General features: G+C 45.5%; 1 protein-coding gene across 2 annotated transcripts; it reads right to left on the bottom strand.

The window, feature by feature from the left end:
• Positions 1-13,831, bottom strand: HDHD2 (haloacid dehalogenase like hydrolase domain containing 2). 2 transcript variants are annotated; one of them, XM_027446979.3, is made up of 7 exons: positions 13,706-13,831; positions 11,338-11,439; positions 8,489-8,697; positions 5,777-5,861; positions 2,771-2,987; positions 2,200-2,263; positions 1-1,204 (listed from the first exon to the last, which is right to left on the bottom strand). In XM_027446979.3, the coding sequence occupies exons 2-7, from the start codon at positions 11,436-11,438 to the stop codon at positions 1,101-1,103; spliced, it is 780 nt and encodes a 259-aa protein (XP_027302780.3). In that variant the 5' UTR covers position 11,439; positions 13,706-13,831; the 3' UTR covers positions 1-1,100. The 2 variants fall into 2 exon arrangements, with proteins under 2 accessions (XP_027302780.3, XP_038027373.2); XM_038171445.2 differs by having other exon boundaries at positions 11,338-11,443; positions 13,706-13,829.
• Between the last annotated feature and the right edge of the window lie 9 nt (positions 13,832-13,840).

The following is a 13,840-nucleotide window of genomic DNA, read 5'->3' as shown; positions in this document are numbered from 1 at the left end:
TCATTAACACAAAACTATATTTTCAATAAGGTTAATACTCCAGTACTGTATAATTACAATCTAATAATTTAAGACTCACGAGCATTGTAAAACAACTGTAAAGGACTTTGATTATTACAATTTGCAAATGGACCAGAAAAGCTATTTACCATCATTACAAAGTTGGTTCATATTGGTAGGTTTAGCACATAGGAGAAGCAATGCATACTACACAATTAAATCTCATTTTACAGCTCTGCTAACCAACTGTGTAAGAACTGGAATCTGTCCCCATGGCTTGCGAAGGATTTTTCCCATAACATTAAGAAGAAAGAAAAAAACAACAGTGGTGAAATTCTGCAACTGTAGCATTAATAGGACCCTGCTGAAGTCTAACTTAAAAAATTCACAGTCTCTAAGGCATTTAATACCAGATTTTTGTTGGTGTACCATTCTTTTTAATAACAGCATCTAATTAAAACATCTGTAAAATGCTGACAGTTTTAATTTTATGTAAAATTTGAAAAACAAAAAACAGGATTTGCTCTAATGAGAGGAAAGATTCTAACAGTAGTTATTATTAACAATGGTAATATTTTAATTTAAAAGTCAATTCTAGATCTGATAATCACTGCCTTTAAATTACAGCAGAGACATACTCAGTGCAATTGCTACAGTCTAATGCTCTGTTAGTCTTTGCAGTTTTCTTACTTGAGTATTGCCAGTGAGTTTTACAGTTTAGCTTATTCAGCAGAAGAACTCAACACTTTTCAGAGTGGGCTTTTTTCATCAGCCATTTCCTGAAAACAAACAGAACTCTCTGCCACGCTCTCTATGTCAGGCATGAAAGCAGCTGTGTTGTAGTTCTTCTGGTGCTTGGTATCTTATCTGCTGAGCAGCTAAGATCCCTAATCACATCCTCATGCAACTACTACTGGAAAAGGGCCTTGCTCTGACTGCACTGGGGCCATGTGCCAATGCTCTTCCCGTTCCCAGCTCAAAGGGAAGGAGTTGAGGGCTAGGTTTCTGATCCAATGCATGCACTGATCCTGTGACCTTAATTTGTGAAGCAAGAGTAAAGGAAACGATGAAATATCTGCTTCTTCGAACTATTCCATTTCTCATAGCATATGTCCTAGGATATGTTCCACCGCCTCTGGGAAACTCTCACAGGTTAAATAAGGAGCTGGATTGATTTTGTCTTCATCTCCTGGTCGATATTTACCTGTAACAAATGAACAAACAGATGCATTTATCAAGCTCCTTGGGGCATCCTTTTTTTTTTTCCCTTTGAAAACAGCAGCCTTCTGGGGTCAGTAACAGCTAGACACGGGACGCCCATCTGATGTTCTCCTGCAACAAACATCTCACAGGTCTCTTCCAAACAAACAAGGAACTTTACTGAAGTTTCTGCCAAGGGTCAGCTCCAGCTCAAGCACAGAGGTGCTTATGCAGTGGTTTCAACCTGCTGTGCTATACTGGTGCTATACTTTCACTGATTACTCAACAATGTAAGTTCTTGAAATGATAATGCTGTCATCTTTCCTGCTGACTCGTATGAGAAAAAGCAGGATTACTCGTTTTCATTTTTAACATATTGGACCGTGTGGCACGAGCCCCTCAGAAAGAGGTGGTTCTATCACAGTATCAGTAATGTTCATGATACCTGTAGGCTGCTCAAGGTTCCAGTTTAGATAATGACCCATGTAATTACTGGGGAATGTCATCAAACTTCCTGAATGAGCAGAGGTTACACTGATATGGCCAATCTTGGCAATCTAAGATGTCACAATAACAATTCTCTGGATTCTTTGACTAGTGCCCAGGATTTTAGAGTCGCTGAAAAAGATTCACATCTACGTGTTCAACCACTCCCACCCATCACTTCATACCACCCTGCGATCAGGTCAGAGTCTGCACTCTAGCCCTGTCGTTGAAACATTAAATATAATCTGCAGCCTATCCTGGCTTAATTGCAATTTACTGCTTGACAGGCTGTAAAGCTGCAGCTGAGGAAATGTATCTGCTTCATTCACCCCAAAAGGAGTCGCTCCATGATATGCTCAGGCTCTCCCTGCAGATTCTTGGTGCACCAGACCACAGGGATGGCAGGCCTCTAACCCAGGCCCCTCTGCTTTGGGCACGTGGGCTGCCAGTGCAAGGACAAGGTCATGGAATCCACCTCTGTCCCCAGAAATGAGCATACCATAGAGTACTTACCCGTCCTCACCAAAATCCCACGCATGCCTGCATTCTGTGCCCCACCAACATCATCCCTGCAGTCCTGCAACAGAACGGGAAATTATTTGTGGTCAGACGCATAATTTGTTAACCAGAGGCTCATGACATTCTCTGCCTTGCACATCACCGACCAGTCACTTAAACACAGCTACACCGAGTCAAATCCCTTAGCAACCTATTAGGCAAACTGCCACAGGTATGGTTTGCTATGTGCTGTTGCCTAATCAAACAGTGAGACCTAATCAATGCAGGAACAGAGCTGTTAAGTCACTGGGTGATTTTAGAAAGGGCATCAGAGACACTTCATTAGCAGGAGCTAATTGTCAGCAGGCTTTCCATGCTCTCAGGCAGGACACTTAGGGCTTCTCCAGAAGTCACTGAAGTAAGAGAACTAACCCCACGGACTACACCTTAAATCATGCCAGTTTGGGCGTTTCAGTTTTCACCCTTCATTTAATCACAGAGCTTTCAGAAAGATGGGTTCACAGCACCTGGGAGGTGCACACACTATATTAGCAGGCAGGTGAGAAGGCATTAGGTCTCCACATACATCACCAATCATGACGGCCTCCTCTGGGGCACAGCTGGTCCCTCGTAGAGCTTCTAGGAAGAAAGTTTTCTCTGGCTTCCCTACCACTGTTGCTTTGGTGTCTGTTGCATATTCCAGCCCAGTCACAAAAGGTCCAGGTCCCAGAGCCAAGCCATTTTTTTTCTTGAAATACCGGGCTTTATGTATAGCTATAAGAGGAGCACCATCCAAAATCAGCCTGAAGGGTGAATGAAGAAGAAAACACGCAACTTATATTAAAGATACTTACAGCAGAAGGCCCAATCCTGTTTTTAAGTCGATGACAAAACTTTCAAGGAGACCCAAATGATAACGGGGATTTTATAAAGCTAACATTCACGTGAAGAGTTAAGTAAAGTTCCTTCCTTCCTTTCTTACGTCCTGGAACAGCTAATAAAAAATTCCCACAAAGAAAGGAGTTACTACCTTGAGGATTTTAACAGGTAACTTTTTAAAATAATATCTCTATTTTAAAAATCGCTAATGCAATTAGATTCATTACTCTAAGCAACCTCACCTTTTGCTAAGGCCAACGTCTCAACATTAGGACCCATCTGACTTTCCCATGCAACAAATTTAAAATTTATTAGCCACAGGTAGTGACCATAGGTGGCAGATGGATGGCCACAGCCTTCACCTCCCTGCCTGGACTGTGGACACGGCTGTGCTTCCAGGATGCTGCTGCAGGAAATCTACAGAGCAGGCAGGCAGCCCAGCAGCTCTTAGGGCTGTTGCTATCTCCTCTAACAGCCAAATATCAATGTGTTTTGGGCAGAGATGGGTGTTCAGGGGTGAATCCTGAGTAGCAGGTGGATCACTTTACCTTAATTTTGTATTTTAGTGTTGGAGGAAGTGCAACAAGTTACTTGAAGAAGCACACAAATATTGGGCACATTCACACCGCTGCCTGCTAGCTGGCCTACCTGTCAAAAACCTGCACAGAACATGGGAATGTCTGGAGTGGGTGGAAAAAACACAGAATCACAGAACTGGAAAGGCAGAAGTTAGTAGGGAACTGCTGTTTCTCCACCAATCTCAACCAGCTCCTGAGCCTCACTACCTCACTGTCTGTCCTGCTTGAGGGCTCTCCTCTGACCTTTGCCTTGTCAAACCTTTGTGGCAGGGAGTGTCTCATTAGTACACGGTGCCTGGATCAATGGGGCCGTGACAGCAGGGTAGTAAAGAGAAGTTTAGGACAGCTTGCTTTCACAGGCTCTGGACCTACTCCTCCAGAATCTTTGATTCTTCCATTTCCACTGCCTCTGGTTGATTTTTCTTGGAGCCAACCCAGCAACTACCTGTTCTGCAACAAAGGGAAATGTGCACGGCAACAGCTGGAGCTGAGGAATCCTCCGGGTATGACCAAGCACAGCAACATCACCGCAGTCCTCCCTCTCCCAGCCTCGGGTTCAGTAAAAGCCCTCCTGACAGCATCCATAAAAGCTGAGGCAGTGACTGCCAAACGCCTCCCGCTGGATTTTACAGCACCTTCTTCAGGTACTGCAGACAACTCAAGTCTTTATCACAATAGGTAGAAATGTAACAAGCACAGCAGAAACAGCCAGGCTGGGGGACAGAAGGGAATCACTGGCAGTTACCTTCAGAGCAGAAAGGTGGCTTTCTTTTCTCCTCAACTCTGCCTGATTTACAAAACAAAAAAGCCCTTAAGAAAATAAAATCTTGCTTTGGCCCTTCACTGCCTTTCTGGAGCTCTGACGAGGCTCTGCTCGCAGAGGCTGGCTCAGGTTGGCTGCTTGCTCCTTGGGGGCTGCCTCTGCTTTTCCACGTGCCTGCAGAGCAGCGTGTGTACTCTCAGCAATGCAGAAATGGCAATACTTCATTTCACTTAATTATCACAAAATATTTCTATTGGATCAATGCATTTCAAAGCAAGCTCCATAACAAGGGAGCTGGCATGTGTATCTGCGAGCAGCCAGATACGTTCACGGTGGGAGGATGTCTCTAGGACACAGAAGAATTTAATTTGACAGCCACACTACAACCACTTACATTCAGCAGTTTACAGGAAAGATCTCACCCAAGAGAATTCTTGTAAACGTGGCATCAAAATCCCATGTTTATGAAAACAGAAATTTGGTCTCAGCCGTTCCAAATGGTGCCTAGAGAAGGGCCTCACTCTGTGTATCTAGTTTTGGGTTAGATTTACCTCGCCTGATGTTGGGTTTCAACCAAATAGTTGCCTAACAGTTGCATAAAATGAACGATGCCTTACAAGCAGCTCCCCTCTCCTCCAGGAGCCCAGGTCACCAGCTCAGATACAGGCATCTGCACCATGAGTATCTGCATTTAATCCGGTTCACCTTAACGTTCTGCAGCGAGCACTGCAAATCCCAAGGGACTTAATTAGCTGAGCAGTAAAGGACAAGGTGTATGGACATAAGGCTGGAGAAGAGAACATGGCCAGGAGTTAATGCTTCCTTTAGACCAAACAAGACTGACACCAGCAGCATGATTCACAGCCTCGCACCTCTGCACACACCACTGCGTCCTGCCTCGTGACCAGTCCCTGACAGCCATCTCCCCGCTCAGTCTGCAGACAGTGCTCCGGATATAACACAGACCAGGGGAGGTCCATAGCCCAGCATCCTGAAGACAAGATGCTTCAGAAACAACTGCATTTTCTTCCCTCTAAGCTGTGGGCCCTGAAGAGTCAGCTCTGAACACAGCAGCACTTTCCTCTTGAAGCACTGCTAACTCGTTTCACCTTGATGACAACTGCAGCTGCACTTTTGCAGGTTGTTTGCAGACTGAAAGCTATAAAACCTGGGACCAGACTGTCTAAGTTCACGGCTGAGGCCCCAAATCCACAAAGGTTCTCAGACACAGGGGAGGACACCACAATCCTCACTACGTAATGGCAATGCTGCTACCAGCCTCTTCTCCCCACGTGGAAGGATTTCCTTGCACTGAAGGGACGCAGCACAAGACAGCCCCCCTTCAAAGAGCCACGAGGAGAGGCTGACTTACCGAAAGGCCTTATTCATCATCTCATAGTGGAAGTGCTCAGGAGCCAGTCCTACGACCACTGCGTTGGGGTCCTCAGTGGCTATCCCTGGAAGATCAAAATGTGGTACCAATGGTTATTCTGAGTGAACCAAATCTTGTTCATACTTAGCAATATACAGCTAGCAAGTACAGCAAGTGCAATTAATCACTTCACAGCAAAAACGGGCATTTTCTCACACAGACACATGTTGTTGAAGAGTTTTATCTATTTTAGAAATGAGGAAAGTCTCTGTGGAAAAGGTGCTGATGTACACAGACTGTGCCATCCTTCACAAAGCACACACCTCTGTGTCTGGGCAGTCAGTGCTTGCCCAGCAATGATTCTCCCACTGCCTCCACCGAAATGCTGCAGACTACAGATTACTTTTTTCACTGAACAACTTTTTGTGAGTATCTCTCTCTCTCTCCACATACATTTGTGGGCTTTGCAAGACAGTAAAGCAGGAACATTAGTGAGTTCACCCAGTTCTCTCACTTCCCTCTGGTCACTGAGGATACAAAGCCTGACTGTTCCACTCTGTGTGGTTATGGTGGCAAAGATGGTGTTGCAGCACGGCTTAGAAGTTGTCTCACCAAATTAGTTTTGTCTCTTCTGGGACGTCTGTTTTTAATGTGGGCCAGTTCCCCTAAGAACAGCTCGCACCTCCTGTGTCCCTCACTGCTCTGGGGGAGAGCACGATTGTTTTACATAGCAGTGTCTCCTCTGAAGGAACTAAATACGACCCTGAAAAGCCTGTGAAGAACTAAACCAGCAATGGAAGAGCATTTACAGAGCAGTATCTACAGAAGAAACTTAACCCACTGTAAATAAATCTCTCTTACTCTTGTAACAGCTGCACTTCTGCTAACACTTTTGGTCTGCCTTCACACAGCATATCCCCTGCACCTTTACTGTGACAGCTAGAGCTCCCGGGTCTCCAGAGAGCGTCATCACAGCCTCCTGGCTGATGTCTCATGCCACATGGCCTTCAGTTAGCTCAGACAGCAAAACGTTGCATGCAGAGATGTCATGGGGATTTGTGACACCACCCGAAAGCATCTGGGTCCATTAACCATGAATGGATTACATTCATCCATCTGCGACCAACTTTACAGAGAGATTATCCAAGAATAATTCAATAGCAGTCACTAACAGGAATTTAAAACATTCTCCAGTGTACTTAAATGTTTCAAGAGCAGCACTGAGAGAATCTGAGCCAAACCGCTTGCAGAAAAAAGAAACAGAACAATCCATACCAGATCCAAGCAATGCAGAAAATGCCGCCAATGTATTCCTCTGATATCTCTGTCTTTGGTATTTTACACAGAATTAACATCAGCTACTGTGAATCTGATGGAAAGATCCCAAACACACAGAGATTAAACTGATTTAACTTCAGTGAAATCAGCTGCTGCCTCAGCTGTTTCTGACCCAGGAAAGCCTTCCTGAGAACACAAGCACAGAATATTGCTGGGGGCCTATTTCTCTGGATACGATGACAGGTGGAACAGATTATCAGGTGTTATGGCTTTCACAGCCCACAGAGGCTTTTCTCTTGAACACCTATCCATCTGAAGATTACTGAATAAAGCATGGCACTAAAATTTAACAGGAAATGTAAAGTTTTATGCATGTCTTGCTTCTAGCAAGAGTAGAACCTACTTAAATTAATACAGCAGTGAGGATCTCAGCTCATAAGGCAAGGGGCAAGGAGCAGCAGCAAGCCAGCTGTATTTTCACTGCCTTGATGTTCTAGATGAAAGACCACTCACAACCCAGTGTACTGATTCCAACTCTGAGCATGTTAAAAGCGTGGATTTCTTCACTACTTGTGAAATGAAGACTTAGTTAAGTTGAGGACTAACTGACCTAGTTTCAGGCACCTGCCTGAGGGTCCATGGATCACCTTCTCCTCTTATTGCTGTGGGAGGGAAATGGGCACATCTGAAAGGAAAGTAACTTCTCACTGGGTTTTTAGAGGTGACTATCAGGGTGACAAAGCACCCACTTAGGTGGTACAGTTATGGAGTGAGAGCTAGGTGGTCAATACAAGGTTTTACATTTAATAATCATCTATTAAGAGAGAACTAGCCTCCCGTGTGTGCCCACACACCAGCTTCTCAGCAATACGTATGACTGCTGGCCTAACAATACACTCAGGGTGCTTTGATCACTTTGACACTGAACATTCCCTAAGATCTCCAACAGACAGTGAGACAAAACATGCTGCAGCAGCATAGGACCAACAACAGACAAGCAAGCTGCTGGTATTACTAGTTCTTTATGGACATAATCTCTCTACAATAGCTGAGGGACATCTGGTTTCCACTAAATTGTAACATTCTTGCTTTAAAACATTTCAGCATTTGTAGGTGCAATAAATCTCCAACGATCTGGTGATAAATATTACTTTCTATGCTGGAAATTAATAACAAGGCATCAATTTTTTATTTTTTTTTCTGAATTCCTGCCTATTCCCACTACTCCTCAAGAAGCTATCACAAGCACAACTTCAAACTGCTTAATGTTAAGTTTAATAGCGGAAAGGGCCATTATGACTCTGGAGAGTCCATGATTCAGGCTTTGTTGTAGCTAGTAAAATACATATGTGTGTCATTCTACAAAACATTTCTCAGTGTTTCATTATTCAGAGGTTCAGCACATCCTCCCATGTTGTTCCCTGAGCACCTCACCTGTGAAGTCAGGCAGGGCCTTATCGTCCACCAGGAGGAGAGGCCGAACCTGCCTCTGCTCCAGAAGATTTCTGGCTGCTGTCAGGGATGTGAAGATTTCATTTTCAGCAATGTCGAAGCCCAGTTTCGTCAGCCTCTCCAGCAGGTCTCTCTTGCACTCTTTCGTTGTGTTGGTCACAAACTGAATCGTAACCGGAGCGCTGCGCAACCTGATGGATGGAGAGCAAAGTCACTTTTGCCACGGACTACTTCACATTTACACACCTCTTATGGCTTTTGGAGACTGAAAAATGAATGTTTGTCTAAAGGCTGCAGATGAAAAAACTGTTTACATCCTAAACTACTGGTGCCAAGCTCAGAAGAAACAAGGCTGTTAGGTTCTATGCAGAATGGAGGGCAATGTGAAACAGATGGCAAGAGTTACAGCTACCTAGCACAAGATCAAGACATCCCTGCTTTGTTTCTACCAGGAAAAGGCTGGAGGAAAATGGTGATTCTGAACTCCATCCTCACAGCAGTATCAAGCACATCTACAATTAATTGCAAGTAGTTTGAAAAGCCTTCAAACAAGGTAATAAATAAGTCAGGCCTGTGTTCTGGATCAACAGCATCCTAAACTAAAATTGATAGAAGAAGCTTGCTGCTGAGTTAATATACAGAACTCCACACGCTGGGAGAATTTCACACCAACTACAGCTCATTCAGAAGTTGCAGGGTGCTCTAGGAGCCTGCGTTATCTGTGCGGTGATTTTATGTCAGCTTTTGCAGCCATTTCTCCCTTTCCTCAGGAACAATGATCCTCACATAAAACCATATTATTGCTCTACCCTGATAGTACATGCTATTGAACAGCCAAATAATTTTAAGTGACAATTTCAGTGGCATCTCCTTTAATTATTCCCCCACCATCACTTTCTCTGTTGCTATAGAAACAAACACTGGCACCAGGACTGCACGAAGAACATCAGAATGAAGTTGGTCAACGCTGAAGACTTCCTTGCACCTGCCTCTTCCTTTTCATTTGTTCTGATGTGCAGAAGGATGCACTCACCTTTCACAAGTACGAACTGGTATTAGGAAAAAAAAAAAAAAGCCTGTGTTTGCTAATAAAGTGATTATTATTTCCTTTAACCTCCTATTATTTCTTTTTATCTTACTGAAAGGTAACCCTCCAAATGGAATCTATCCATTTGTCCCCTAAGCAAGCTGCAGGCCGATAGTTTCAGCTTCTCTTTAGGAAGGACAATGACACGGATGAACAGAAAAGAGCATGAGACAGTATTTTGTTCAAACCTCTAAGCAGAAAGTCCTGTCTGTTCTTTGCAGTGAAATGATGTTTGCTCTGTGTACCTGTGAGAGTTGGCTGAGGCTGACAAATGGCACCAGATGCTCCCTGCACCTTATCCCTTCCCTAATTCCCTCCCTTGCCAAAACTAGCACTGAGCCTGCCTGGGCACAGCTCAGTAGGAATCAAGCAGAAGCACAGCACAAGACAGAGAAAAATCATGGATTTACAAAATAGTTTGTCTTCTCATTCTACAGAAGCCATTTCCTCTGTCCTGCCTGCTGCCTGAGGGCTTGGAGGTGAGCAGAGCCCAGGAGAGATGCTGAGTTGCTCTTGATAGCATCACCACTTTGCAATAGATCTATAAATACACAAAGCACACAAAAGTATGTGCACACACAGATTTCTGAGAATGCTGACTCTCATCTGGCACAAGTTCTCTCCGCAGCACAAAACAGCAGGAAGACAGGATCCAGTGAAGGAATGAGTAATGAAAGAATACCCAACACTTCAGTAGTTTTTAGTTGCTTGCAATTTTACATCTTTAAAAAATAAATATTGCCACAAAATTACCTGTGAAAAGCAAAGCAGTTTCCTAATACCTCTGAGCTTTGCAGACAAACAACAGTCTAGCTTTATAAAAACTTAAGGAGTCAATACAACTTCAGTAAAAATTTCCCGTGCTTAACTCTGCCCTATTCCTCTCTCTTGACTAAAACTTATTCTTCCCCCCCATGGCAACACACATCTCTCTGTGTTGCTTTTCTTCATCCTTTGCAAGACTAATTCTCCAGGGAAACAGATTCAGAAAAAGAGTACAGAGATCCCTGGGGTTGCACAGCCTACTTTGCTAGCGACTAGTTTTGATTAAATCATTTTACTATGTCTCAGTTTCTTTAGACACCCTTTTAACGAGAAGGAAGAGGTACTGAACTGTCCTGTTTGTGAACATGATGAAATTCCTACAAAAGATAGGCTGCATTATCAAATGTTTCTCCAAATAGCAGAAAAAGCTTTAAAAATAACAAAGCAAATGCTTGGCTGAAAGAGCACATGAAATGAGGATGCTGCAAAGGATGCCTCAGTCACCAGGCCATGATGTGTTCTCCCTGTTATTCCAATTTAGCTCACCACAGGGTGATGGGCTCAGACACCTGAGCAGGTTCCTGCAGCTAAACAAAGCACTGAGCATCAGGTGAGTGAAGTGACTGGAAGCGGTAATTCAGGGTAACACTTTCCACTTTGGGCTAAGGCTACAATCCCTTATCAATTAGCTGGTTTTGTAGTCTTTTTTTCTGTCTAGAAAAGGCTTAGAGAGGACCTAGATAGTGACTTAGGAAAGCTGCAGGGGCTCAGGTGGTACATGGTGGCATGTCACTCTCTGGGCCCTTTGCTGACTTCTCCTGGTATTGACACAGGTGTAAATGAAAGCAGAATTTACACGTTTGCTTATCCATACCAGCATAAAAAGGCAGGATCTTCAGGCCCGTTTACTTGAAGAAATGTCTTTGTGCAAGCAGCAGTGACACAACCTATCAGAGGAAATCGAAAAAAGGTGGCTTGCCTTTTAAGAGCTTCCTGCGCGCCTGGCACAGCTGAGTCTTCAACGTGAAGTGTGCCGCTGAGATCCACCAAGACAGCTTTCAGCGCGCGCCGAGCTGCCATCCTTCCTTCCCCAGGGAAAAGGCAAATAAATGAAACAACAGAAAACTGGTTAGCAGACAATGGATAATAAAAATAAGGAACTCAGTTAAGCGCCTCATTTGTGCCAAGCCCGGTATTACTCAGAACATTACTCGTAGTATTAAATGGGCCCCTTTAGACAGAGAAATAAAAGGCAGTGTTTAAAAAAAATACATAATTGATGGGGTGGTATTTTCCCAAAGACGCTATATATGGAAATCAGGTGCTATTTGTTTTTTAAGTGCCTTTATTTGTGCGCGTCAAAAATTCTCTAAACAACTAAGACTGTTGGGAAGAGGATCATTAGGTCTGGTATTGCTGGTTCAAGGCCTCAGCAAGCACATTTCGGCAAGTCCCAGCGACACCGGTGGTGTTGTTCAAGTAAAAATAAATACAATACCACTAAGCAATGATACACGGCTCCGACTATAAAGCTCAAAAGGCTCTGAAAAAGTGGATGCTGTTAATTTTATTTTTGCAAGCTGGATCTGCAGCGATCCAGCCTGCGGCACGATTCAGGTGTCCTAATTCGTAGGCTATGCAGTGGCTGACTGCCTGCGTGCCAGCAAGGACTCTGCAGACTGCTGCTGGCCTGGAAGATCTCAGGGCTCCAGGATAATCAGCACCCAGAGAGGTTACCCCTGCCTCTTGCAGAGGGGGCACTGGAACAGCTTTTCTGTCACATAAATGAGTGCAAGAGAATTGGCCTCAAACAGAAGCCAGCCCTCGAAGTATAAAGACACAGGAGAAGAAAACAGCGAGGTTATGTGCAAGTCTAAAACCTGTCTTCAGAAACTACTGCTTTATAGGTGTGTTGGAAGTGCTGTATATTTTTCCACGTGCAAGTTTTCTGAGCCTTCACGACCAAACATCCAGCACAGAAGCTTTTTTTGCTGCCTGTCGCACAGGAACAACCATCCAATCCGCCATCACTGCAGAAAATCCTTCTGGTTTTCTGTTGGGTTGTTTGGTTACAGGCACAACATGTAGCACGTGTGTACTTTTTAAAACACTTAAAATAGCCAGCACCATGACCAGAACTTGCTTTATTACAGCTGATTTTCCGTCATGATTCTTTTATCTTTGGAGATGGATTTATCAGCTACCGAGACCAGATGAACTTGATGTCTAAGGTACAAGATGCACGCACAGAACTTTATGAGATGCCACCTTTGTTATTGTTGCCAATTCCCCACAATAAGAAAAAAAAAAAGCTTATTTTATAGTACACCAGTTGCTACACAGGCCAAGGTTAGGCATCGATGATAAGAAACTGACACAACTCCTACAGGAGCGTCATCAGCTCCACGGGAAGACGGCTTCTTCTGCATGTGAAACACTTGTGCAGGTGAAATGCCTGAATTGAGCTGAATTTCACCCAAATGCAGAATGGCTGAGGTGGGAAGGGACCCGTGGGGATCTTCGGGCCCAACCCCTGCCCAGCAGGGTCACCCGGGGCACGCTGCACAGGAGGGCACCCAGGTGAGTTTGGGGTGTCCCTGGGGAGCCTGTCCTGGTCCTGTCACCTCACAGCACAGAAATGCCCCTAACACTGAGCCAGATCCTCCTGGCTTCACTTTTATAGTTTTATAGGATCACAAAACCATTAAAGTTGGAAAACCCTCCAGTATCAGCTGGTCCAGCCACCACCCTGCCAGTTCGTGCCCGGAGCCTCTCATCCTGTCACTGGGCACCACTGGAAAGCGACGGGCTCCATCCCCTCGATACCCTCCCCTCAGATATTCACATACATTGATGACTTTTTTGGTTTATTTTCTTTTTTTTTTTTTTTTTGCACAATTCTGTGTTATCACTGCCAAAAGAAACTTCCCTCAGGCACTTCAGCCCAGCACAGGGCATTTTGAGCACTGAGAACATTAAAAAAGTGGCTGCAGCTGCACGAGCCCCCTGCCCACCACACGAGGCTGCGCCCTCTGAGGTGCCTCCCCTCAGGAGCCCCATGCCCGCCCCCCGCCACGTTGCCAAGGGCAGGAGGACGCAACCCCCCTTCCCCCCCATAACTGAGATGGTACCGCCCCACCACAGCGCTTTACAACGGGCAGCTGGGCCGGCCCACTCTCCGGAAGGGGAGTCTCCGTGCTTAACGCTGCCCCCCCCTTCCCTGCCCCGCGTGGTTCCGCCCGCCCCGTTAGCGCTCCCAGAGGGCGGGCGGGCGCATTCGGCCGCAGAGGGGGGGAGCAGCGCGTGGTGAGCCCCGAGCCCCCCCTCCCTCACCCCTCCGCACCCACCTGGCTCACGGCCGCCCAGCGCCCCCCGGGGCCCTCACGCAGCGGGGCTGCCCGGCGCTGCGCCGCCTCGGCGGGAGGGGGCGGTGCTGAGGGGCGGCCCCGCTCCGCCCTCGGGGGCTCCCGGCAGGCAGCGCG

Source organism: Anas platyrhynchos, chromosome Z, assembly GCF_047663525.1.
Source record: "Anas platyrhynchos isolate ZD024472 breed Pekin duck chromosome Z, IASCAAS_PekinDuck_T2T, whole genome shotgun sequence".
Classification (NCBI taxonomy): Eukaryota; Metazoa; Chordata; class Aves; order Anseriformes; family Anatidae; genus Anas; species Anas platyrhynchos.
The sequence above is the reverse complement of the archived record's forward strand: the minus strand, read 5'-3'. Positions and strand labels throughout refer to the sequence as shown.